Source organism: Salvia hispanica, chromosome 3, assembly GCF_023119035.1.
Source record: "Salvia hispanica cultivar TCC Black 2014 chromosome 3, UniMelb_Shisp_WGS_1.0, whole genome shotgun sequence".
In the NCBI taxonomy this organism is placed as follows: Eukaryota; Viridiplantae; Streptophyta; class Magnoliopsida; order Lamiales; family Lamiaceae; genus Salvia; species Salvia hispanica.
The window spans coordinates 47,381,172-47,407,719 of NC_062967.1; the positions used below are offsets into that span (position 1 = coordinate 47,381,172).

General features: G+C 37.5%; 4 protein-coding genes across 6 annotated transcripts; 3 read left to right on the forward strand and 1 right to left on the reverse strand.

Moving 5' to 3' along the window:
* Positions 1-5,314: 5,314 nt before the first annotated feature.
* On the reverse strand, positions 5,315-8,075 carry LOC125212417 (uncharacterized protein At5g39865-like). Of its 3 annotated transcripts, none has more exons than XM_048112586.1 (2): positions 6,972-8,075; positions 5,315-5,426 (listed from the first exon to the last, which is right to left on the reverse strand). In XM_048112586.1, exon 1 carries the CDS (start codon positions 7,929-7,931, stop codon positions 7,002-7,004), a length of 930 nt encoding a protein of 309 aa, XP_047968543.1. In that variant the 5' UTR covers positions 7,932-8,075; the 3' UTR covers positions 5,315-5,426; positions 6,972-7,001. The 3 variants fall into 3 exon arrangements, with proteins under 3 accessions (XP_047968543.1, XP_047968545.1, XP_047968544.1); XM_048112588.1 differs by lacking the exon at positions 5,315-5,426 and adding an exon at positions 5,457-5,991; XM_048112587.1 differs by lacking the exon at positions 5,315-5,426 and adding an exon at positions 5,457-6,024.
* A 10,806-nt stretch (positions 8,076-18,881) lies between these two features.
* LOC125210653 (protein IQ-DOMAIN 17-like) lies at positions 18,882-20,815 on the forward strand. Its single transcript, XM_048110205.1, is given in 5 exon segments — positions 18,882-19,194; positions 19,284-19,520; positions 19,522-19,821; positions 19,824-19,970; positions 20,055-20,815. Coding segments are annotated over 5 exon segments (1,569 nt in total). The 5' UTR covers positions 18,882-19,059; the 3' UTR covers positions 20,805-20,815.
* A 7-nt stretch (positions 20,816-20,822) lies between these two features.
* Positions 20,823-21,751, forward strand: LOC125210652. Its single transcript, XM_048110204.1, has 2 exons — positions 20,823-21,321; positions 21,602-21,751. The coding sequence occupies exons 1-2, from the start codon at positions 21,055-21,057 to the stop codon at positions 21,674-21,676; spliced, it is 342 nt and encodes a 113-aa protein (XP_047966161.1). The 5' UTR covers positions 20,823-21,054; the 3' UTR covers positions 21,677-21,751.
* A 47-nt stretch (positions 21,752-21,798) lies between these two features.
* Positions 21,799-22,572, forward strand: LOC125210651. The gene is made up of 2 exons (XM_048110203.1): positions 21,799-21,873; positions 21,956-22,572. The coding sequence occupies exons 1-2, from the start codon at positions 21,850-21,852 to the stop codon at positions 22,493-22,495; spliced, it is 564 nt and encodes a 187-aa protein (XP_047966160.1). The 5' UTR covers positions 21,799-21,849; the 3' UTR covers positions 22,496-22,572.
* The last annotated feature ends 3,976 nt before the right edge of the window (positions 22,573-26,548 follow it).

Below are 26,548 nucleotides of genomic sequence, written 5' to 3' on the forward strand. Positions count from 1 at the left end.
GTTTGTTTGTTCATTTTCAGAGAATATGTGCAGGTGAATTTGAATTAGTTTACTAAGAATTTAGGGAACTATATCTATTTGATCATTGGATAATAAAACATACTCTCTCCATTGACGTAGAGTAATTAATAACAATTCTCATATTTATAATGCACTAAGTGTACCTCAATTTTTAAGACATTACCTCCCATTCTACTTTATAGAGAGATATTTGGCAATAATACGTTTTACTAACATATCCACCAACAAATTTTAAACACATGTGATAGTCAAAGTATACGCTTAATAATGATGGGGATGGTGTATAATTAGGAAAAAGTTTGTTGGGACTTGAGAGATATATTAAACATTTACGATTATATATGAATACTACTATTCAAAATGTACAAAACACTGCGTACATATATGTGGGAATAAAAGAAAAGTGGGATACAATTGGAGTTCAAAATTCTCTAAATAAACAAATCCCAAGTAGACGTTCAAAGTTGCATTTCGAAGTGGAAAGAAGCAACTCTCTTTTAATACAAATAAAATTTGATCACTATGTATAGTGAGGCCATATTGTTTGTATATATGCGGTGTGGATGTGTGACATGTGTCAACACATTCTTCCGCTTATTGTTGCCATGCAAAACTAGTACTACTAGAATAAATTGTGACATATATAGTGATGAGTTAAATTCGATTATAAAATTATTTCAGTTTAGACTTGCCCGTTAAAGGCATAAACATCTTTCTCATACCATACACAATCAATCCTACACTTTTGATTTAATTAGATTCCAAATTAGACGTGGAGTCGCAATCTTAGACGGTATAATTGACTAGCTTATTCCAATGCCTTTAAATTTGATGTTCTTCTGCATAATTATTCAAATGTCTTTAATATCATAGCTTTCTCGGTTGAATACATCTTTATATCATATCGTGTCTTATCCTTATATTTAAGGGGTTTATTTTATTCCTAATAAGATTTAATTATTTACTGTAGTATTCAATTAATCTCATAAAGATTGATCATTAGGGTTGATCAATTTAATAGAATGGTATATTAACTTTTTTATTTCACAAATAATAAATACTCGGTTTGTCTCATAAAAATAACTCGGTTTGTCTCATAAAAATAACGACATTTTCTATTTTGGGATGTCCCATAAAATTATCCCCTTTCTATTTTTAGTAACTTCCTTCTCTCTAATATGTTGGGGCTCATTATCCACTAACAATACTATAATAATTTTTTCTATTGATTTCTTATTTTATCAATTGTGCATTAATTCTCGTGTCATCCTAAATGTTCATATTTTTATGAAACAGAGGGAGTATATCTTAATTACTAGTATGTAAATTATATATTAGGATGAATTTTATTTTATGGTAAGTAGTAGTATTAAAATAATCAATTTGATGGTGAGACACCTAGGGATGTCAGTGCAGTCGGCAACCCGTGGACTAGTCCGAATAGCCCGCCCAATTTATAAGGTTAGGGTTGAAAAATTATAGATCGATAAAATCACAATCCGATTAGCCCGCTCCCGATTAACCCGCAACCCGTTAGGGCTAGATCCCAAAACCCGATAAAATTTCTATTGTTCTATTTATTTGACTCGTAATTCGTCACTTCATTGATTATTTTTATAATATAGATAACTACAAAAATAACTTACAATTTTATATTAAATATGTAAATTATATATTAATAAAATTAATATAAGCAATAGATAAATAAATTAGAAACTTCAAATCCACCAAAAAATATATAAATTTCTAAAACATTCTTTAAATTTTCTCGAAATATGTTTATACTTCATTTTGCACAAATCTCAAATACTATTAATATTTGTTCATAATTATGTTCGAGTTTAAGCATATATCTCAAATTATCAAATTTATCACAATTAAATGTTTTACATTTTATAAATATAACGAATTTTCATCATTATTTATTGGATTGATCGCATGATAATTTTATCGGTAGCAACCCAATTAACCCGTGGACTAGCCCGAAACCCAAGCTTTTAGGATTAGGGTTGAACTTTTAAAACCCGAAAAAAATTACAGCCCGATTAACCGCACTCGATTGACCCAAAATCCAATTGAATTGGCCCGAAACCCACTTAGACTAATCTGATTGACATCTCTAATGACACCAATACTAGTACTAGTAAAACACTAAATCTCATCCGGACCATTATCCATCATCATCATCATTATCATCATCCTAGTTGTGTAGTACCACTTTTTTTAAGACCTCTTTTAAGTCCAATATATTCTGTTGTATTTTAGTTTAATTTTGTAGTTAATTTATTAAGGTTGATTATATCCAACTAGGGTATATATTTATCCTTTAATTTCAATTCTTTGTTAACGAATAACTTTTATATTATTATTATTATTATTATTATTATTATTATTATTATTTCGGCAACTGCTTGATAAATGACGCCATCTTTCATTTAATTGGAGATTTCTTCAATTGTGCAGGCCATGATCAATTAATAAGAAATGTAAAGTTCGCGTCTTTAAAATAATAATGAAAGTTCAGAATATAATTAAAAAAAGTTTCAAACTATGTCGACACTTCAATTATCTCTTTAACGTCGTACATCATTCCTTGTTTAAATATTTTTTTCGGACACCAAAACAACGTGACTTAATCCATTAACTGTTCACATTAACTTAAGTTTAAATATTTAAATTATTTTTTATTGATCTACATGTTAATGCTTGATTTTCAGGTTACAAGTGATTATGAGTACTCTCTCTGTTCCTACTGAAGTGAAACATTTTTTAGCACAGAATATAAGAAAACAGTGTTATATTAGTTGTGGAACGAATAAAACAAGATAGATGATGAAAAATAGAGAGAAAAAAAAGTAAGAGAGATAATGCCTATTAGAAATGGTTCATTTACCTCTTAAAAAGTCTTATAAGAGGGAGGGTTATCCATATTTACATAGATGAGCTAGGATCATTACTAAGTCGATGTGAGACAAGATTTAAGAGTTTTAACATGCACCCTCACGTGTGGGCCGAAATGACACATTGGACTTCCATCACGTGGGTAGGCAAGAAAAGAGATAAAGAGATAAAATCCATTATCGACTTGGGCGTGCTCTGATACCATATTAGAATTGAGTCACTCACCTCTAAAAAAGGTCTTATAAGGTGGAGTATTATCCACACTTACATAGATGAGCTAGGATCATTACCAAGTCGACATGAGACAAGATTTAAGAATTTTAATAAAAAAGAAATGACTCGCTTAGCTTAGACATTCAAAAAAGAATATGATTCACTTAATAAGAGATAGAGGGAGTATAATTTTCGCGATATGTAAATAAATATACATTAATATACCAAGAATACTTTCTGGCAGCAAAATTTAGTCTCAAAAAAATTTCTTATAGGCTGTTATTTGATACTTGTGGAATAAAATTTTAAATCCAATTTGTTAATGTGCAAATTTATATATGAACTTACAATTATATAGTTCAAATATTATTGATATATATCCTTATATTTATGACATCAACATACGATTATATAATCTAGTTCTGGGTTGAACAGTACGTTGTAGTAGACATAGTGCTAGTGTGCTACTATTCATGACCTCAACTCTTATTTGTGACGATTTCATCTTACGAAGAGTCCAAATCTTGAAAACAAAACTATATAATTTTGTCCCATCCAATCGTCGTTTTCAAAACACCATAAATAACACCTTACCACATTTATTATGCTCTATTAATATTAGAATAAATGTTGAAAAATAAAGCCAAGATGGGAGAGGAGAATAAATATGCGGTTTAACCAAAGGGCCTACCTTGAAAAAAATAAATCGACCAGCAACGTTGTGTTATCATAGCTCAAGATGAAGTTGTGGGCCAATAATCAACACTTTAATTTTATTTATTTCCAAGTGATGCGAATCATAAGTAGGTAGACTAATACAGTATATATCTATTCAGCACAAATTCCTCATGCTACATAACTTTGATATAGAATATTCAATTGTTGTGTATGATGTCTCACTTTCTTTCACCCTATTGATAGCAATCTTTTAACGCCAAACCATTGAATAAAAACAAACTTCGTTATCGCCTTACTATATAGATGCACCTAAATGTTGAAATCGGAATTTTCATCACATACCTTGAGTGGAAGAAAATATTATACTAAATATAGCATAGTTCTAAAATTTTAAATATATTACTTATTATGGATATGTATCACGTTTGTGCATACTTCTATGATAGATATTTTAAAATATACTAATTCAATACGACACACTTGTTTTGTCTCCTTTCATATATGTACAAAGTACATTAAATTTGAAATATGTCAGATTTCACTTTGGATTCCTCTGTATGTTGTTGGATTTGGGATCAGTCAGTTTTTAGTGAATCAACACAGATTACAAGTTTAAGATTTTACAGTCTTAATTTTGGGGATTTTTTTTATTTTATTTTGTAAGACGCTATATTTCATCAGCTAGGTTGCGGATGCACCATAATCAACTGCCTTAAAAAATTCCTTTTTTGAGATAACACATGAATGTAACGAGACAATACTATAAATTTGGCAATTTTTTAGTAAGATTCTGGAATGTTTCACAATTTTGAAAACAACCTGAAAAAAACTAAACAATTTTTTCTATTTATAAAAAAATGATATTGAACAATATATTACAAGTAAGCGACCATAAACTTTCACCATGGGATAATTGAGAATAAATTCAAATTTTATAAATTTTTTTACCGAGTTTCACTATTAGCACGGATCAAATTTTAACTAAACTTCACAATAAACAAGCTACTAGTACTAGACAAAATCAAAATAAATTGAAAAGATTGGGGACATTTAAAGTTTAAACCGAAATTCTCTAACAAAGGAGGTGTTTCCAGAAAAAGGAAAAAAAACGTTGTCTCTCTGATTAGCTATAGAAATTTGTTATTATAAAATGAAATAATCAACATATTATTAATAACCATATATGGCTGATTACACATTGTTATGGCTAAACAACATATTATTAATTCAAATATATTCTATACGCATAGACATAGTTATCATTTAACTAGTGATTTTTTCATATCTCAAAAGTATGATGTGATTTGTGATAACATTTTCTTTTCCATGTTTTGGATGCTCTCTCTTCTAAAGCTACCAAAAATTGTTGACACTAAGAACAGGTGAAAGAACTGGTATAATAGTACTGAATTACTGAATATTATCCCCCAATCAATAATGCAGTTTAGATTAGCGTAATATAAGAAGCCAATTTATTGTGACCAAATAATATTATTGATTTATCCATAGTAAGACAAACATAAGTTGCTCTGATTCTAGGGATAAATATCATTCAAGGTCATCTCATATTTAGCTTCATTCCATCAGTTGAGGCCCTCTAATACATACAAATTCTGTACCATAATATCAATGTTAGGAAACAAATTTGCATAGCAAATAAGGAAATGAGAGCTTAATCCAGCTTGTTAGTCAAATTCGGAAGCTAAATTTCCCCAGAAAACACTATGATATCACCCAAATAATAATCAAATTCAATAGCTGAACAAAGGAGTAAAAGAATCAAGCGCCAAAGAAGCCAAGTTGCAAGTCAAGAACAAATTGACACAGAAGAATCTAGGACTAAGGGTGTAAGAAGTAAGAACAATAAGAAGAGTTTGGAATATATTCATTCCATTAATGATGTCTCAAAACCATCACGAGTCTGCCCCTTCAGGGACATTGAAGCAGTGAAGGTTTTCTCTATAAGCAGACGGGTTCAGAAATCAAATCCCACATCTCCTCTACCCCCAAGTTAAATAAAAATGATCTCAAGCCCATGTTACATGACAACCGAACTAAATTGCGACAACAACATGTTTATGGTAGAGATATAGGCTGGCTAACATCCTTATTTCTTATGAAATGATCTTCTAAAATGGGACCTCCGATTTCTTCCAGTTATAAGGCATGAAATGTACTCTTGTAAAAAAAAATAGTACTTCAGATCACAAGCTGTTACACTTGAACATTTTAGTGTTAGAGCAATCACGCGTAACTATGGAATTTTTCACAATCAAGTATCAAAAGGCTCCTACAGATCTCTGTAGTTAATATCCAACCATGGATCTTAATAAAGAAGGATCCTCAGATAATTGTACTAAGGCAATAATACAAATGGCTGACGCTATCACCCTAAAGTTAATTTTAAAGCCTCATATAGGAAAAAAGAATAAATTCGGATGATAATTTTCAAGTCATGAGGCTCCAAATAAGGAACATCACATAATCGATGCAGGTAGATGTCCTAATCAGAAAAGTGCATAAGAAACTTAAAGACTGCATGATATTTCCTGTTTCATATCACTACAAGAAATTATCATTAATTCCTCTAACAGCTGTGTATGGGACATCAGCAACTCCTATTTCAAGATTAGTAAACATTGCAACCATCAAACAAGGGTAATGAAAAGGCCAGCCAGCATTACTTTTAACCTAGACATTCATGTATTTAAAATGACCAAGCAATATTTATAAGAAACTTCTGACAAAATTCTCTACCAGCTACCTACACTCAACCCAAATATATCCATGTTTACTCTATTCTTGCATGTCATGGAACCCATACATCACTGACTACTAGAAGAGTCATTGTACATTATAATTTACATGACAACAGATTAAAACTGAACAATATGTTGTACTTCCATTTGTGCAAATACTTAAATACTAAAAAATCAAGATTTTCTTTACAAATGTTTATATAATGAAGGCACCTGACCTTTAAAAGGAATAATGAGTTTCTTTTATAATCTACCAGTACTATTGATGTGGGTTTATAATTACTTTCACTCATGCGCGCGCAATCAAACAAACAAACACGAGCAAGCAAGAAAGACAATTCATCATAACATCAAGCATGAAGCTAAATATCATTAGCCAAAGTATTGATTAAAAATTACCTAAATATGATAAGTAGCAGGTCAAAGAGCTCAAGTACAGATAGGGCAATGCACCAAACCATTCTCATTACAATCACTACATTTAGCAACCACAGTCTCCCCTCCATCCTCCGCCGCTGCCACCGCCATCTTACAACTCCCGTTGCAAGAAAAACACGGCAAGAACCTCCCGCCCCCGCAGCCCTCGCAGACATACCCTTCTCTAGCTCTCTCCATCCCCTTCAGCAACTCCTCCAAGAGGCCATCCTCCACCACCCTCATCACCTCCTCCGCTCCGCCTATGTACCGCCCCTTCACAAACACTCGCGGTGGGATCATCTCCTCACGCTCTCTCCCACTCATCAACTCCCTCAACTCCTCCCTAAACCCTCTATCCATCGAAATATCCCTTTCGCATACCAAAACCCTATGCCCCTCCAGCGCCGACCGCACGGCATTGCAGTCATCGAACGTCTTCCTCACTCCCCTCAACGTCGTCGTATAGATCACCACCTTGTTCTCCCCATTCGGCGGCCTAATCGCTTCATACCGATCGATCAATTCCAAATCCACAGACGGTTTCCCCAAATCGCTAACCTCCTTGGACGAATTAGAAACCCTAACATTGGGGCAAGCATTCTCCTCGTTCCCCGAGGGATTAGCGGTCAATTTAATCGCCGGGGAGTGGGAGACGCGATCGGCGTCGAGGCCAGACATGAGGTCCCATGAATTGATGCTCTCGTATCGGAGGGAACGGGGCTCGCAGAGCGGGCTGGGAAACAGAGAGCCGAGCGTTATCCTTGGCGGCGGGGATGGCGTGGGAGCGACGGTGGTGGTGGTCTGCGGCGGCGGAGGGTCGAGTGTTAACAAGCCGTAGGTGGTGGAGGTGAGGGACACAATGTGGTTGCTGAAAGCGGCGGCGCCGCCAATTTGGGAGAACTCTTCTTCCTGGCTGAGCAGCGAGGAGGAAACACAACCCATTGTGTGTGTGAAACAGAGAGAAGTTTCAATTTTTGAAATCTGGAAGTGCGTAGGTTTTGCTTTTAGCGCTTAAAATATTGGGATTGATTTGAAAACGAAGGTAGTTGTAGTTGGGGATTTAAAGCATCCGTAATTAAACTACTCCTCCATCTTAGCATCTGGACGTTAGCGTGATTCTTACAAAAATCACTTAATTTAGTAAAATATTTTTCCTAAATATTGCCCATTGCCCATTAATATTTGTTCATTTCGAGAATGGACTTTGCCCAAAATTGAAGGTTAGTCAACTTTATTTATGAACAGGCTAGTATTGATTATGTGAAGCACCATTTAATGTTTCATTATTAACGTTACAAATCAAACTCGCTACGTTTGACTTTGGAGGATAAAATATAGCAGATCTGAATAATCGAATCTAAATAAAATTGCAAAAATTGAATTTATTAGTTGGTTCAGTCGCCAGTCGGTTTTTTTTCTTATATTGATATGTACCGATCACAATCAAAATTCAAATTATATGTACAATAATTTTATATAAATTTTAAAAATGAAATCATGATTATGGCAAAAAATAAAAAAAATACTCCCTCCGTCCCACGTTACTTGAGTCACTTTTTTTTACTCTTAACTATATTATTCTCTTTCTTACTTTACTTTATCTCCACTTTAACTATTTATTATTATTTTTATAAAACAAGTGCAAAAAAGAAGTGACTCAAGTAACATGGGACGGAGGGAGTAATGATTTCTTGGCCTTTTGAGTTCACAAGTGGGGTAATATTTGTTTTTAGGGTGAATTTGACAAAGAGTTATGCAATGGGCCGAGTTGGCAGAGTAGCCAAGCAAAGCCATGAAACCCACGAATTAATTAGTAGTACTCCACTAATTTGTGGTACTGACATTGGGCTTAGGAGCATCCTTATTGCATGATGCTCGTCATGTCATGTCATTATTTCCTTTTTCTTATCTATTCTAACTAGATCATTAGAGCATCCACAATAAGAGCGGTGGGCTGGCCGCCCCAGAGTCGCCGACGGCGCGGCGATCTATAGTGGAAGAAGCGGGCGCCTCGGCTTAGCCGGGTATGAGGCTGCGGAAAGGCCATCGGCGAGCGGGGGAGCTACGCGGCGATTTGCGCCGCGGCGGTGCCTTCTTCGAAATTTTCTTTCTTTTTTTTTTAAATTTTTCGTTTTCTAGAATGAGGAAGAGAGAAGGAGAAGAATGAGGAAGAAGATGAAAAATAGAGTTTTGAATGGGTTAATTTTGGGCTTTTTTAAATGAGGGAGAATATAAGTTAATTTGGGCCTTTTTTAAATGGGTTTTGATTACTTTGGGCAAATGAGTCTAATCAAAATGATTTGGTTTTTGGCCATTATAGTTTTATTTTTTTTATTAAATTATATTTTTTTTCTAATTATTTTTTGGCTAATAATTTTAATATTCATTGAAAAAATAAGCAAAAAATAAAATACAGTGAAATGTGGCAAAAAAAAGGGGTTATTTGCCTATAAATACATGAACTTTCACAATTTTTTGATATTTCTCTCGAACTTTATTTTTTGAATATAAATGCATGAATTTTAGAATTTTCTAGTTTTTCCCCAAATTGAAAAATCAAAGCTGATGTGGCAAATTAAAGCTTACACAGTTGTAATTTTGATTAAATAATTTAAATAACTAAAATATTTAAAAATAAAATTCCATGTCATCATCTTCTTCACCTATTTCTCTCATTTCTCTTTCTCTAAATTGTAGAACCAATGTCATCCCTGGTCCCACGACATCTCTCGCTCGAGCATTGCAGTCATCAAATGTGCCATTGCTCTTAAACTCGCACTTGTAGTCACACATCAAATTACAATCGTCCATTGTTTTGTGTTGGGATTTCATCATACATCTCTAAAAATGAAAAATTTCAAGCAAACGAAAAATTTCAAGCAAACCTCCATCTTCTAAAGTGAAAGGATAGAAACAAAAATAAATACTACTAATAAATAGAAATTTAATACTCTTCGGTTAGGACTCCATATCAATTCATAACAGCTAATCCAAAATTAGATTTGAGAAAAAACTAGAGAAGCTAATGGAAACAGATTTCAATGTAAGGAGTTTTGCTAAATTTGATTTGCCCAATCTTAACCCATTCGGTTTGCTAAAATATGGAAGAGAATTAAGAAATGGAAGAGAAATCAAAACACGAAGAGAAAGAAAAAGGGGACAGAGGTGGAGTAGGAAAAAATGAGACTCTTAATCGTGGACGAAAGGAGTATTTATTTAGTTATTCAATTGAAAATTACAACTGCCACGTAAGCTTTAATTTTCCACATCAGTTTTGATTTTTCAATTTGGGGAAAAACTAGAAAACTCTAAAGTTCATGCATTTATATTCAAAAAATAAAGTTTGGGGGAAATATCAAAAAATTGTGAAAGTTCATATATTTCCAGGCAAATAACCCCAAAAAAAGTGTCCCCTATTGCTGTGGAAACTTTTTTTTGTGGCTGTGGACAAATCAGAAGTGGCTGAGGACAAAAAAAAAAGTGGCTTGTCCGGGAAGTGTCCTCCCTACTATTGATGCTCTTAATTTGTACTATGAACACTCTCTCATCATCCAGCACATTAGAGGATCCGCAGTGGTGCTCGCTGGCACGGACGCCGTCCGTGCCAGCGAGCACACTAACATGGCGCAATTCTATTCGCCAACGGTATATCCGTTGGATTTTCCTTTTTTTTAAATCGAAAATAATACCAAAAATTAAAAAATATATATTTTTAGATTCCCAAAAAAATATAGCCGTTTATTACCGTTTTTTTGAATTTTTTTTTGAATTTTTTTTTTCGCAAAAACATCTATAAATACACACATTCATCATCTATTTTTTCATACAACACATTCATCATTCATTTCATAAAACTCATCTACATCTTCCTCACTCACTCAAACCCTCTTTAAATTCAAAAATAGATTTCACCGATATCATTGCGGAAGCGGAGCGTGAAGAACAAGAATACTATGAACAATATCGTGCCGCCTATGGAACCTATGTCGCCGCCAATACCCCCGCCCCTCCTCCTCGACCAACTAGATCAACTTGCCGCTACATCCGTCGTGATCGGGAAGGAGCCAACGAAAGGCTCGTTGCCGACTATTTTTCCGACCAGCCACGGTTTCCAAAAGATTACTTTCAACGCGTTTTTCGCATGTCAAAACGGTTGTTTATGCGTATTGTCAACACATTGTCCGCCCGTGTTGAATACTTTCAATCAGGTATAGACGCAACCGGTTGGAAAGTCTCTCGGCGTTGCAAAAGTGTACTTGTGCCATCCGACAACTTGCTACTGGGCAAACGACTGGCCTCTTCGACGATTATTTGCATGTGGGTGAGTCAACTGGAATCCTATGCCTCGAAAATTTTTGCGACGGTGTTCGTTCTGCTTTCGGTGAGGAATTCCTTCGGGCACCCACCACCGAAGATTGTCAACAGTTGCTTCATCTTCACGAAACAGTCCACGGTTTACCCGGTATGCTAGGCAGCATTGACCTGCATGCATTGGAAGTGGAAGAATTGCCCGATTGCTTGGAGGGGGCAATACTTAAGCGGCCACAAAGGCGGCGACCCAACGCTTATTCTTGAAGCGGTCGCCGACTACTGCCTATGGATTTGACATGCCGATAAGGCTAATTTCATGCATCGGTAATGTGCAAAAAATGTTATAAATTGCTGGGTCTAACACGTTTCCTAAGCCAGGTGTGTGAAGAAAATCGCTAGATCAAGGAAGTAAGGAAGGAGATGGTCTAGCGAAAGAAAAGGACGAAATGAGCAGGTCTTACAAGGAAAATTGGCGTGACGGGGGAGTCTACAGCTGAGGGCAACAAAGTCATTATCAATACCTCGCTGGACCCACTAAAGCGCCTATAAATAGAGAGGAGCATGCAGCGTAATGGATATAGTTTTTCACTCTTCTTAGCTCATACATTTTACACACACTTGGGAAACATTCTGGGGGATAATCGTAATAGGGGGGCACTTTCTAGAGATCTCAAGTTTGGTAACACCGTCCCAGTGAGGGCGAAGATACATTTATTTTAATTTCAGCTGTTTTTGCTAGTTTTCACCGTCGAACTTCACTTTTGGGAGTCGACTTTGATGTTGATTATGTTTAACTGTTTATCGCTCATGGATCTGAGTTTAGCTTTTAATTTCAAGTTACTTTTGCTTAGATCTCTCTATTGTTAGCGTAATTCTTAAATTGCTATGTCGATCTCTGTTTATTTCGTTATTGAGGTGTTTGATGTGGAATTGGGTGACAGATCTGTGGTTGATTGAGTGTTCGGAGCTTAAATTTGTAAATCTGACGTGATGGAGAATTTCTTCTGTTTGGAGTCCGTGTCGGACGCTTGGATCCGGAGTGGATTTAGCGTCTAAAGTTGGTTTTGGCGTGTGAAAGAACAGTAGTGGATAGACTTGTTTTATTTCCTTTGTTTTCTATTTCCCTTCGTCTAGGTATGCAGATCTGTAAGTTCTTCGTGATTTATGCATAGATTTGATTCCAAGTTAGTAGCTCTGTTTTTTATTTGCTCATGTGTTTTTCTCAAGAAGTTTTATGCGAATTTGGTTGTAGAAGACGATGTCACTGTCAGTTAGTACTAGAGTTAGTTATTCTGCCACTTTCCAGTCGTACTCTGCTTTTTCTTAGAGGTGGTCCCATCGTAGAATTATTTCCTAGGTCTAGCTGTTAGGTTAAGTGTCTTTCTAATATTCCCAAGTCAAGTTAATTTTAATTTTTCCTCAACCCAAGAAAATGCGTGGCAGCAGCCAACACCAAAAATACTCTCAAATCCTTGATAACGATTCTTACGCATCCTTCTCTGTGGGATCGATCCCTACTTCCCTATACTAGGTTTAGTAAAGTGGTTGAGGGTTTTTGAAGCGGGGAAGTACTTGTGTGTCCGACGACCGGGATTCCACGCAACCTGCGAGTTCCTAGACCAAGTGATCTAGTGGACTTGCTGGATCTGGGGAACCTGCCTTATTTGAACATCGCAACACTGCACACACACCACACTTGTACTGTCTCAACCAAGAAACACAGGTAGCTTCACATGCATATTTCGGTGTTGCCGGATCCAACAACGACTTGAACGTGCTTTATTCTTCACCACTCTTCAATAATGTTTTGACTGGTGTAGCACCGGCGATCGACTTCACCGTCAACGGAAATGCATACCACATGGGTTACTATCTAGCCAATGGTATCTACCCATGGTTGTCGACTTTCGTGAAGACGTTCAGCAATCCGCAAGACCCGAGATGCATTCTTTTTGCGCAGCGTCAAGAGTCTGCTCGGAAAGACGTCGAAAGCTAGAGCTTTTGGGGTCCTTCAAGCCCGATTCAACATTGTAAAGGCCCCGTCTCGGTTGTGGCACGTTAAGAATATTGCCTACATCATGTACACGTGTATTATCTTGCACAATATGATTATACTAAAAAGCATTTTTCGAGTTTATTATGAATTTGATAAATGGCTTGTATATTGTAAACTCTCCTTATTTAATGAGAATAATAAATGTTTTCTTCATGTTGTGTATTTTACTTTAATGGGTATTGACCGTCTTTAATTATATACTCCCTCAGTTCCATAGTAATAGAGTCATTTTGCCATTTTGGTACGTTCCATAATAATAGAGTCATTTCCCTTTTAGTAAAAGTCAACACATTTTTCCACACCTACTTTACTCTCTCTTACTTTTTTCTCTCTTCATCTCTCTACCTTTTTCATTTTCCACTTTATTCTCCATTTACTTAACTCACCTAACAAAATTTCTCTTAGTCTCTGTGCCGAAAAGAAACGCTTCTATTACTATGGAACGAAGAGAGTATTTAAATATATGATTAAAACGCCGGAAAGTAAAATCAGTCTAAGTCTTCTATATTGAAGGCTGGGTCGTGGAACAGGTCATCGCAGTATGTGGCCCAGCCGGAACCTTGTAGAAGTAAAACTTTTTCACAACCTAGATAGGTTTTGGCTACCTATCGCGAAAGGTTGCAGTGTCCATCCGAAAGTCGTCTTTACCTTGAGAATGACTAGTGACACTAGTGTGATATAGCATTGAATGGATCTAAAGTTTAGACACGTCTTTATTTGCTATCTATTGAGAGACGATGTCTTGGAGATTTAATATTTCTTAGTCTTTGTAATAATATAGGACACACGTTATTTAATCATACGCTGCTTTGACTTATCAATAGGTGCGGGTTTTTCGTAACCCAATATTCCTGATATCTTGGGTAGTAGTAATTAATAACTAGTATGGTGTCAGTTTTATTGTTACATTGAATCGTATGCCTGCGTGGTTTGACTATATCCTCAAGAGGTGTTCGAGAAAAGTTCTATTATTCGGAAACCTGGCCGGTTTGGATTTAATCCAAGAATAAATAGAAAAGGCAAAGTATATTTTGATATACATCTCGTACTAGACAAACTCTTGGAAATAAAATGATATTAATTAATTTAAAGTCTATAGCAGACTACAAATTAATTAATGGATATAGAAAGTCTTAGACACGGGAAATAATATATTAAAGAGGTTAACCCGGATTGCTTGTAATCACGGATTGGATGGGCGGTCAGTATTTCTTCGATAGTGGCACAAGAAATATTCCATTGGCCTTATATTGAATTATGGGTTATAATTTAATTAGTAAAGAAGGTCCAATTGGGGAGGCTCAATTCAAGCCCCTTAGATCCCTAACCTAGCTCATCATAAACTCTATAAATAAGGATGTAAGGAGAGGAGACAAATACACAACACAAACCCTAGCCTCCACACTGCCCCCTCTCTCCCATAGGGGTTTTTGAAAATTCCCCTTTTATGTGTTCTTGGCTTTCTTGTCTTCTCCTTCAAGATCCTTATAATTTCTAAGAGATTCCTCCCACAAAGAATTTAGATCTATAGAGCAGGGTCATAGGTTAGAAAATTCTTGGTCATGCAATAACAATCAAGCTTCAAGATCTACACGTGCAGAAGTAGCAAGCCACTTCGATTCTTTGGAGAATCATAATTGTAACTTTGTAAGTATTTCAACATCATAATTTAATTTTAAATTATGTGATTAATTGCGCAATAATATGTCTATACATGTTCAAGCATGAAATTGAATCGATCCACATAATCTCCTAAATAGATTCTTTTGTGGATTTATTTTATATGCAATTTCCGCTGCGCCAATTCCCCAACATCCCTCACGCCGAGGTGTGCATACGACAGTGGGCGAGTAGGGCTGGGGGAAAATACCGAAAATATGATATATCGCTCGTATCGTATTGAAAAATATCGAAAAATTATCGAATTTTTGATTTCGATACGATAACGATATGAATTTCCTTATATCGAGATATATCGTTTTATATCGAATATATGATATATATCGATATTTTTGATATATCATTTTATATCGAATACACGATATATATTGTATATATCGAAACATATTGAAATTCAATACATATTGAAGTTTAAATTATAAATATATAAAAATCCATTTAATTTTTGTGTTATTTTTCAATTTTGAAATTATATTTTTCGATATACAGATATTCGATACGATAACGATATTTCGATATATCGTTCTTAACGATATATCGAATTTCAGTACGATATATCGAAATATTGATATTATCCATATCGAAAGTTCGATATATCGAAACTTTCGATACGATAACGATATGAAATTCTCTCATATCGATATTTTCGATACGATACACAATACAACGTTTTCTATACGATATATCGTATCAACCCACCCCTAGGCGAGAGGATCGAAACAAGACACACAATGCGCGATAGCAGAATCCACAATGAGCTACAAGAAGACCTAATCAAACACATTTGGGCGAAATTCGACAACGAGTAGCGGGTTTTTTTAATTTTATGAATTTAATTATGTAATTTTTAATTCTTAGGATTTTAATTAATGTAATTTTTAATTTTTAGGATTTTAATTATGTAACTTTTAATTTTTAGGATTTTAATTATGTAATTTTTAATTTTTTTTGTAAGTTGTAATAGTATTCCGCGTATTTTTAATGCATTTTTATATTGTGGAAATATTTTTATTTAAATTGAATAATAGAATGGTGGGACCCTTCAGCTTGTCCTTGCGGAAGAGCATGGATGTGAGTGTTGTGCTCTTGTGTAAGAGCAGGGAGTAAAAGTGGGTCCGGGCCCACTCCGTGCTCTTGCTATGGAGTACGGATGTGGATGCTCTTAGTAATTTGCAATATTAATTATTTTACTTTTAAAATTGAAATACCAGATAGTACTCCCTCCGTCCCGCTTTAGGAGTCCCGGTTGAGTCGGGCACATATTTAAGAAAAAAGTGTTTAGTGTGTAATAAATAAATATTGTAGTGGATGTTGGGACCCACTTTTAGTCGAGTGTCCAATAAATAAATGTTTTAGTGGATGTTGGGACCCACTTTTAACACTTTTTTATTAGTTGTAGTGGATGTTGGGACACACTTTTAACACTTTGTAGACATTTTTTATTAATTTATCTCAACCGGGACTCCTAAGGTGGGATGCCCAAAATTGATCAACCGGGACTCCTAAAGCGGGACGAAGGGAGTAATATATAACATGAACACACTTTATTAAAAATATTAAAAATTACAAATTAAAGTTACTAAAATAAAAAATGAAAAAGTGGGTCAATTCTAGAAAATGTTGGTGCTTGTCCAATTTCTTCGATCAAGTCATCTTACAGATTGGCGTAGAATTGTTTTTGGCCCATGGAAGCATGGAGGGCTGCAAACTCGTGGAATTGTGGGAAACGAGGGTGGGGAGGTCGCTTACTACAGTCAAAGTAGAGACACCCAATTCATCTTGCTAATTCGCAAAGTTGCTCATCATGTTTAGCTATCATGTTATGCCTTATGATACATGCATATATGATGTCAGAGATTATATTTCAGTACAAAGAATGTGTCTACCCTTTCTCTATAGCCCACAGTGATTGGAGGACTCCGAACGCACGATCCACGTCTTTTCGAGTCATCTCCTGCTTCTGAGCAAACGTCCTATTTGGGGTTTTTGGGCACTCTGAAGGCACTCTCGTCCTGTTGTATCGGCAACGCAGAACATACAAATTTTTGTTCGCTGGCGGCGCTAAAGCCTCGTTTTTTTTAGCAGTGTCCTGTTCTTTAAGGAAAGCAAGGCAATCATGATTGAATCGAGCAACTATAGTGTTGAAACATCCTTGCGGTCTCAGTACATCTACGATCATTTCCATGGCTGCTTGAGAATAGCATTTTCATTCGGCATCGATTTTATTTTTTTAGAATAATTAATTCATTAGAAATAAATATGTTGAATGAAAAATGAAATGTATTTACAAAATTTGAAGTTAGAAAAAATAAATCATAACCCTACCCACCACCCCCTCACTATTCTGAGTGGCGTTTATCCCTTGATTATATCGACAAATTTTGCATCCAATAATTTTATCTCATGTAATCTTTATTAAATAATATAAGATGGTGAAATAAATGTGTATTTATCTCATGTAATTCGGACAACGAGAGTGTGAATCACCTTATTTCATTGATTGAGTCAACCAATAAATACCATTTGAACCCTCCATCAGTCCTTAAGTTCGATGCATGAAGGAATGAGAAGTTGTGCGGCAAGACTCATGGAGGGTTATTTCTCCAGCGAATTTGCAGTTTCACTTTCAGATGCATTCGGTTTGAGAAAAGAAAAAAGGTTAAAATTTGGATTAGTTTAATTAGAAATTGGGAAACTGAAATAGCAGAAACAAACAAGTTTGACCGGCCCATTTTTTAAAAAGCACCAACTATCAAACGTCTCTTTTATCCAGAAAACGATACTTATTGATTCCCTGCACTCACCCAATTATATTTGGATTTGTGGATTATCATCTCCAATCTTTATCTTCTTCATCTTTTTCTTTTTGTCTCAGTTTCGGAGTTCTCTTTTCTGGCCTAGATTGATTCTAATTTTAGAATGCAAAATGAGATTACAAAAAAGATTTAGTGGTGGCAAAAGCTTATTAAAAGAAGAGGATAAGGAGAACTCTCTCTCTACGCAATGCGACAACGAAAACATCAAAGGGAGCATGTTGAGGGGCGAGGTGGTATCGAGAAAGGAAAATTAGGCAATCATACACTGACCGCTTCTCATAATCATATAAACACCACGCACACACTGACACACACACACACTTTCAAGCTCATACACTTTTAATGGAGCTCTCTTTATTAACGTTATTTGCTTAACATTTCAATGACCAGATTCTATATCCATTGACCATTACCTTTTCTAGTCGACCGAGTTCAATGATTCACATACTTTGATGCTCCTCTTATCATTATCCATTAATTTATCTAAATAAATGGAGCCTAATATACAATATCCTTTTAGGAAACGTCGTCGGAATTCGGTAAAACTTAATTGCTCCAACTTTTATACGCCAGGACCTGCATTTAATCCAATAACGAAAAATTCCATTGGAAACAAACACACGTGATTACAAAGTACATTAATGGATATCCAATACTCCTTACTATTAATTTACAGGTGTGGTAAGAAAACATGAGTGGTAAATTTAAATCCACATAAAAATATATTGTGACACACACACCCACACCCCATTTCCTAATTATATTTTGGCTGTCTTTCGTGGTTGCTCAGGCGCAGCTACAATTGCATTTGTATGACATAACACGTGAAGCCCTGAAGGTGGAGTCAGCCATTATTTATGCAACACAGTAAAAAGCAATCAGAAATGCGCTGCTATTTTTATGGGGTCCTTGGAATCTTATGTTATGAGTATCATTTTCTCTCTCCTCTCCTCTCGCTAAATTTTATGTCACCACTACTTTTATATCATGCCGCTACAGAAATACCTACATATCGCCATACAGGCTTATACAGTTTTAGATGCTGCAAAACAGATAAGCACCCAATCAAATATTAGTCCCATTACTATTTAATCCCATTCTCCTACCAATAATTGTTCTATATATGAATCCTGCCCCCCTCACATTCATCACCTGAAGGAATTACAACACATTTCACCTTTTTCCTGCACATGTTGCTACTCTTGTAATGGGCAAGAAGAGCTCTACTTCCTGGCTCACCGCCGTCAAACGGGCCTTCCGTTCTCCCACCAAAGACTCTGATGCCGATAGCAAGAGCTGCCGCAGGAAAGTTGAGCACCACCACCATGATGACCAAGCCAAGGTATATAATACTATATCATCATACTTATATCGTCAAATGTACAAGATTTTTTGTATCGTTGACAAGTTTGGTTTGACGGAATTATACAGAAGAGTGAGAGGAGGAGGTGGCTGTTCAGGAAACACTCCAACAATGCCGCAGAAGCTCCGGTGATGCCTCCTGAGCAGAGGCATGCCATCGAGGTGGCTGCGGCAGCAGCGGAAGCAGCGGTGGCGACTGCGAAAGCTGCGGTGGAGATGATCCGGATGAGCTCCAATGCTGCGGTCTCATGTAAACATGAGACGGCAGCAGCGAGAGTCATTCAAACTGCCTTCAGAGGCTTTGCAGGCGAGGAGAGCATTGGTGGCGCTCAAGGGAATAGTGAAGCTGCAGGCTCTGATCCGAGGGCAGAACGTAAGGAAGCAAGCTAACATGACCATGAAATGCATGCAGTCGCTGCTGCGGGTCCAGGCGCGAGTGCGCGATCGTCGCGCCCGCCTCTCCCATGACGCCGGGAGGCACTCCATGTTTGCAGAGACCACCAATTTCCTCAGACGCATAAACTCTAGAGTAAAACTCCACAACTCCACTCTATATATAAAAATATCTATATATCTCCCACATGATAAATTCTTCGGAAAGCACAGTCGAGAGAGGGAAGCTGCGTGACGGACGAGTGGAGGCCGGCGCCGGAGTGCCCGCGCACGCTGGAGGAGCTTGAGGCTATCCTAAAAGCCAGAAACGAAGCGGCATTGGCGCATGAGAAATCCTCCCTGGCATTTGCTTTTGCACAGCAGGTCATCAATCAATCTGCTGTGTCTGCCTCTGTTTCAATTCGAAATTAATCTAACGGAAATAGGATTGGTTTTATAATTGTGCAGAGCAACCTAGTGGAAAGCGACAGGAGCGCCTACAACGGAGACGAAAGCAGCGAGCTGGACAACAGAACAAAGTGGCTGGATAAATGGATGGCCACCAAGCAGTGGGAGACCAGCAGCAGAGCCTCCACCGACCACCGCCGCGACTCAATCAAAACCGTGGAGATCGACTCCCTCAAAACAACCAACGGGCGGCGATCCCGGTGCCAGAGCCCCATCAACCACCGCCACTCCATCGCCTCTCCCCACCACAGATCCATCGCGCCGTCCACGCCATCCAGAACGCGATCGTCGCCGCAAGTCCGCCCGCCCAGCCCTCGCCGCATCGTCACGGAAGACAGGAGCTACTCCACCGCCAACACGCCGTCGCTGCGATCCGCACAGCGCGTCAGCGAGGGAACCAACGCCGCCGCCGCCGTGCAGATACCTAACTACATGGCGGCGACGGAGTCAGCCAAGGCGAGGATCCGATCGCAGAGCGCGCCGAGGCAGAGGGCGGCGACGCCGGAGCGGGAGCGCGGTGGATCGGCGGCGAGGAAACGGCTGTCGTACCCGATACCGGAGCCGTATTGCGTGAATGTGGGATTCGGATGCAATAATTTGGGGCAGAATCTGAGGAGTCCGAGCTTCAAGAGCGTTCAGGCAGGGTACGTGGGGATGGAGGAGCAGTCCAATTATTCATGGTATACGGAGAGCATCGGCGGCGAGATATCGCCGTGTTCGACCACCGATCTGCGGCGGTGGTTGAGATGAAGATCCATTTCACATATGTACCGAAACCTGTTCAGATTACAAGGAGGGATTACAAAAAAATTCAGATTCCCTCTTAAACATTTTAGAGGGAAATTTGAACTAAAATTTGCCCTAAATTTCAGAATTTGCAGCACCCCTATAAATACATTAACAAGGCTGCATTTAACACAACCTCCACCAACCTCCCAAAAAAACAAAAAACCCAAACATTTTACATTACCATTTCCCTCAGAAAAGCTTCATCATTGGGATGGAGGAGGGGTCAAGACAGAGTCTACACTTAAGCAGCAGTAGGAAGAACTTGGTGGTGCAATTCCTCCTTAAGCATAGCACTGATGGAGTGCTCATAAAAGGGGCAGTGACGGAGGCGGCAGAGGAGTTTGGCATCAGTAGAAAGACTGTTTACAGGATGTGGAAGGCAGCAAAAGAGCAGATGCAAAGGGGGGAACCTGCACACATGGAAGGCAAAGTTAAAGGATATCAACATTCAGACAAGTTCGACCTAGATGAAGAAAAGGTTAGAAATTTATCCGTGCTTGAAAGGTCTTCCATTAGAAAAATGGCAAATAAATTGTCAGTAAGTAAAAGTACAGTTAGTCAGTGGATTAAGGAGGGTAAACTCAAGCCACATACAAATGCTATAAAACCTGCATTGACTGAAGTGAACAAGTTAGCTAGGTTGAAATGGTGTCTTAGTTAACTTCTACCTACCATATCTGCTGGTAGAGTTCAGTTTCAAAGCATGCACAATATAGTCCACATAGATGAAAAATGGTTCTTTATGACCAAGACAACAGACAGGTACTACCTCTTGCCGGATGAAGATGAGCCATATAGGGCATGCAAGTCAAAGAGGTTTATCACCAAAGTGATGTTCATGTGTGCAGTATGTAGACCAGTATTTGGCCCGGATGGCCAGACCAAATTTGATGGAAAGTTGGGTATTTTTCCTTTCACTGAAGTGGTACCAGCAAAAAGAAAATCAAAGAATAGGCCTAGAGGCACACTTGAGACTAAACCAATTCCAGCAGTCAATAAGAATGTGATGAGGGACTGCCTAGTCCACAAGGTATGCTACTTTTCCCAACCTATCAGATCTTACCTGTTTATATAAAGATCATCATCTAGGAATATTTACTTTTGGTTTACAGACTGTACCAGCTATTAAGGCCAAGTGGCCAGATTGGGCAAGCAAAGAAATTTTCATCCAGCAAGACAATGCCACACCCCACATAAATAGTGTGGATCCTGAATTTGAGGATGTAGCAAATTCAGATGGATTTAAAATCCAACTGATTTGTCAACCAGCCAATTCACCTGACACCAACATACTAGACCTTGGCTTTTTCCGGGCTATTCAAACACTGCAGCATGAGAAACCATGCTCTACTGTTAATGAATTGTTGGGAAATGTGTATAGCTCTTATGAAGAGCTATCACCACAGACCCTAAACAAGGTTTTCCTCTCATTGCAAGCTTGCCTTACTCAAATTCTGATATTCAGGGGTGGGAACAACTACAAAGTCCCTCACATTAACAAAGACAGGTTGGAAAGAACAGAGGGGCTGCCTAATGCATTGGATGTGGATGAGAAGCTTGTGAGAGATGTGCTGGAGTACTTACAGCTACCAGAGAACAATGCAGGTGGTGCATATGACATTGGACCTTTGTCTACTGCTTTTGGGTTCTAAATAGATAGGGGGATGCAATGATGTGTTTTGGAAATCAGGCCTTATATTTTTGGGTAGTAGGTGCTGATTTTTTTGTGTTTTGTATGTAGAAATAGTGCAAAGAACATGTAATGCACATATTTACTGATGTTTAATACCAAGCCCTCAGAAAAGCTTCATCATGGAGCAGGAATAGCCTCCAAACCTCTAAAGAGGTGGCTGAACATTGCATAATTCACCATATTGCATAGATACACAAATCAAGCACCACCAAATCAATCCACAAGGCAACACCAACATAACCAAGCACCACCAAATCAATCCACAAGGCAACACCAACAGAACCAAGCACCACCAAATCAAATCACAAGCAGCACCAACATTACCATCAAAATAACCCCAACCAAGCCCTCAGAAAAGCTTCATCATGGGGCAGGAACAGCCTCCAAACCTATAAAGGGGTGGCTAAATATTTATCAATCCACAAGACAACACCAACACATCCATCAAAGCAACCTCAATGCAACAACATTACCCTCTGAAAATATTTCAGCATATGGCATTACACATCAAACAACAGATTTAATGCCTCCTAACCCAAATTGGGGGTGGCTAAACATTGCATACTTCACCATATTGCAGAGACAGACACAAATCAAGCACCACAAAATCATATCCACAAGGCAACACCAACATATCCATCAAAGCAACCTCAATGCAGCAACATTAACCTCAGAAAATATTTCATCATATGGCAATACACATAAAACAACAGATTTAGTGCCTCCTAACCCAAATTGGGGGTGGCTCAAACACAAGACAACCATAGCCCATAAAAACCCCAAAGCAATCAAACCTAAGAACCTCCAAACCCTGGATAGAGGGTGGCTCTCAGTAAACTCACAAATTCAGAGAAGATCCGCCATGCCAGGCAAGAGCATCACCAAGAAGCTCTTGAACCACTCCTCCTCCTCTACTGGACGCCTCCTCCGTCGCTTGGTGGCCGGAGTTTCAGGGACTACAGTTGGGAACGGATCGAGCTCCGTCAATGGAGATTCAGGGACAATGGTGGAGACAGAATCGCTCTCCCACCAAGAGCCCAGCTTATAGTCTGGTGTGTCGGGCACAATCAACAAATCGGCGTCTAGATCCTCCAGATCTGGCGATTCTGAGGGAAGGTCCATGAATTCGGACTCCATCTCCACTGGGATATCATCCGATGATGTCTTCCAATAGATTTCCCGATTTGGGGAAATCGGAGGAATGGGTGAAAGGAGAGACGGCGTGGGTGGTTCCATTTGAGCGCAGGAGGAGGCGATTTGGGTGGGAGGAGGAGGAGGCGACGATTTAGGGTTCTTGAGACAGAATCGGTAGTGAGAGATGAGGGAGAGAGAGGGTGAGGAAGTGGATGTGTAAATCGAGAATAGAGTATGGAGGGGAGAAAATTAATTGTTGAATTATTTTGGGTATGTCATTTTTGTAATTTAAGTGAATGAGTAAGGGTATTTAATTTATCCAAATATGGAAAGGGCAACCGGGACTCCTATTCGCGGACGTCCGAAAATGGTAAAACGGGACTCTTATTGGCGGACGGAGGGTGTATAATATAATGGTTTATTATTGAAATATGATAAACAAGTCTAAGGCTTCTTACTAAGAAGGTCAAGTAGGGAAATTCGATGAATCTCCTCATGAGTTTTCCAGTAGGGGACTTGGCCAGATCTAGTAAGAAGAAAAACGTATTCACAACCTAGATAGGCTTTGGCTACCTATTGGAACGGTTGCGGTGTTTGTGATAATTCTCTCTTACCTAAGATGAGATTAGTAACACCGGTGTGGTAAAGCACTGAAAGGATCTAATCCGAAATGTATTCTTTATTGCTATCTACTGAAAGAATATATTTCAGAAAGTTTAGTATTTTCTAGTCTATGATATTAATATCAATATTGTTTATTCAATCAAACGCCACTTTGACTTATCAATATGTGAGAGTTTGTACGTAACTCAAGTCCATGATATCTTGGGTGGTAGTAATTGAATAACATGAAGGTATTGGAATATTATTTCATAGAATTCGCGTGCCCAAGTGTGGTATGATTAAATCCCTAAAAGGGTGATCCCCAATGAGGTGTTTGAAAGAGGAATTTATTATTCAGAAATCTGCGCAGTTGGAATTTATTCCACGAATAATAAATAAAGTTTCAAACTAGAAAAACTCTTTGGAGAATTAATTTAATTCTAGTCACATAGCAGACAAAAGAATTAAATTGATGGATCAAGATAATCTTAAACGCGGGAAATATTATAAAATAAAATGGACCCAAGTTATTTGTAATTTGGTGATTTAAGTGGGAGTGCAATATTATTCTTTAGTGGAATAAAATAATATTCCATTGATAATATATTAAATCATGGGTCATTTGATTTAATTAGTAATTTATCTAATGGGTGAGCCCAACACTTAAGTCATTCCATGGATCCCCAACCTAGCCCAACAAGTCCATTATAAATAGTGATGAGATGTGGAAACCCTAGAACACCATTCATTCACAACACTCCTCTCTAAACCCTAGAAGCCGTCGCCGGCTCTCTCTCTCTCTCCTTGCCTCGGTTTTCGTGCCTTGGCACGTGGGAGAATTAGGGTTTTGTTTTGTTCTTGTTCTATCCTAATTCATAGGATTAGATAAAGACAATATTGAGTTTGTGATTGGGTTTCCCTAGATCTCTTCAAGACTATTATTGATTATCTAAGATCCGCCCACACGGATGGAGAATCAAGGACTAGGGAATAGGTTGGAAGATTCACGGTCGATAAACCAAGGATCTCCGGGTGGTGCAGCTAGCAACTTCGATCCTATGATGGATCAATATGAGGTAACAATCGAATCTACATCAAATTGCATGTTTATGTGTTTATTTGATGTTATATCTATAGATCTATGTTAATTGCATGAAATTGGAGTCGAATGCATAATCACCTAAATAGATCCGGTCAAGGACCTGTTTGGTTTCCGTGTCTTCCGCTGCGGTAGTCCCAACAGTTTGATCCCCATCTTATTATTAGTGTTCCAAGATATGAGGTGATGGAAAGGCATGTACTTTGAGTTGTGAATTCGCCTTTTGAATAGTCAAATAATATTCTCTCAATGGAAAGGCATGCCTTCAGTGCATTTTGTAAGCAATGTCGGTTACGTTAAATTGAAAGATTAAATTCAGCAGCTGAAAGGCCAAAAGTCTCGTACATGGGAAAGTCCAAAAGCTATCCGGCCTAGGGGTGGGTCGATACGATATATCGTATCGAAAACGTTGTATCGTGTTTCGTATCGAAAATATCGATATGAAAGAATTTCATATCATTATCGTATCGAAAGTTTCGATATATCGGATTTCGATATATCGAACTTTCGATATGGATAATATCAATATCGTTATTGTATCGATATTTCGATATATCGTAAGATCGATACGATATATCGAAATATCGTTATCGTAGGTATACCTGTATATCGAAAAATATAATTTCAAAACTGAAAAATAACACAAAAATTAATAAAACTTCAACACAATAAAATAAATAGTGTTCTTATTAGGGTTTCATATATATTTTCTAAATATATGAATGAATTAAATGGATTTGTATATATTTATAATTTTAAACTTCAATATGTATTGAATTTCAATATGTTTCGATATATATCGATATAAAACGATATATCGCGATATAAGGAAATTCATATCGTTATCGTATCGAAAACTTACGATACGATATCGTATCGTATCGAAAATTACGATATATCGAAAATTCGATAATTTTTTGATATTTTTCAATACGATACGAGCGATATATCATTTTTTCGATATTTTTGGTGAGGGAAATAAGCCCTTACCCACTAATACTTCTTCTATGTCTTTTTGTGTTGATGAATTTGTAGGAAATTTAATTGAAGGCATGGAAGTGAAGCATCAAATTGCACATGGCTTGGAGACTATGCCCCCGGAGTAGGACCAAGAGGAACAAGGGCAAGTGGATGAACTCCTTGCCCAAGGTTCAAGTGCACTATCCTTGTCTCCTT

Bases quoted from the DNA above. Each gene is read 5' to 3' on its own strand.
- LOC125210651 (XM_048110203.1), top strand. From the start codon at position 21,850: ATGAGGGACTGCCTAGTCCACAAG. The intron at 21,874-21,955 runs GTATGCTACTTT...TTTGGTTTACAG, and splicing joins GGGACTGCCTAGTCCACAAG to ACTGTACCAGCTATTAAGGC.
- LOC125212417 (XM_048112586.1), bottom strand. From the start codon at position 7,931: ATGGGTTGTGTTTCCTCCTCGCTGCTCAGCCAGGAAGAAGAGTTCTCC.
- LOC125210652 (XM_048110204.1), top strand. From the start codon at position 21,055: ATGGAGGAGGGGTCAAGACAGAGTCTACACTTAAGCAGCAGTAGGAAG. The intron at 21,322-21,601 runs GTTAGAAATTTA...CCAAGACAACAG, and splicing joins TCGACCTAGATGAAGAAAAG to ACAGGTACTACCTCTTGCCG.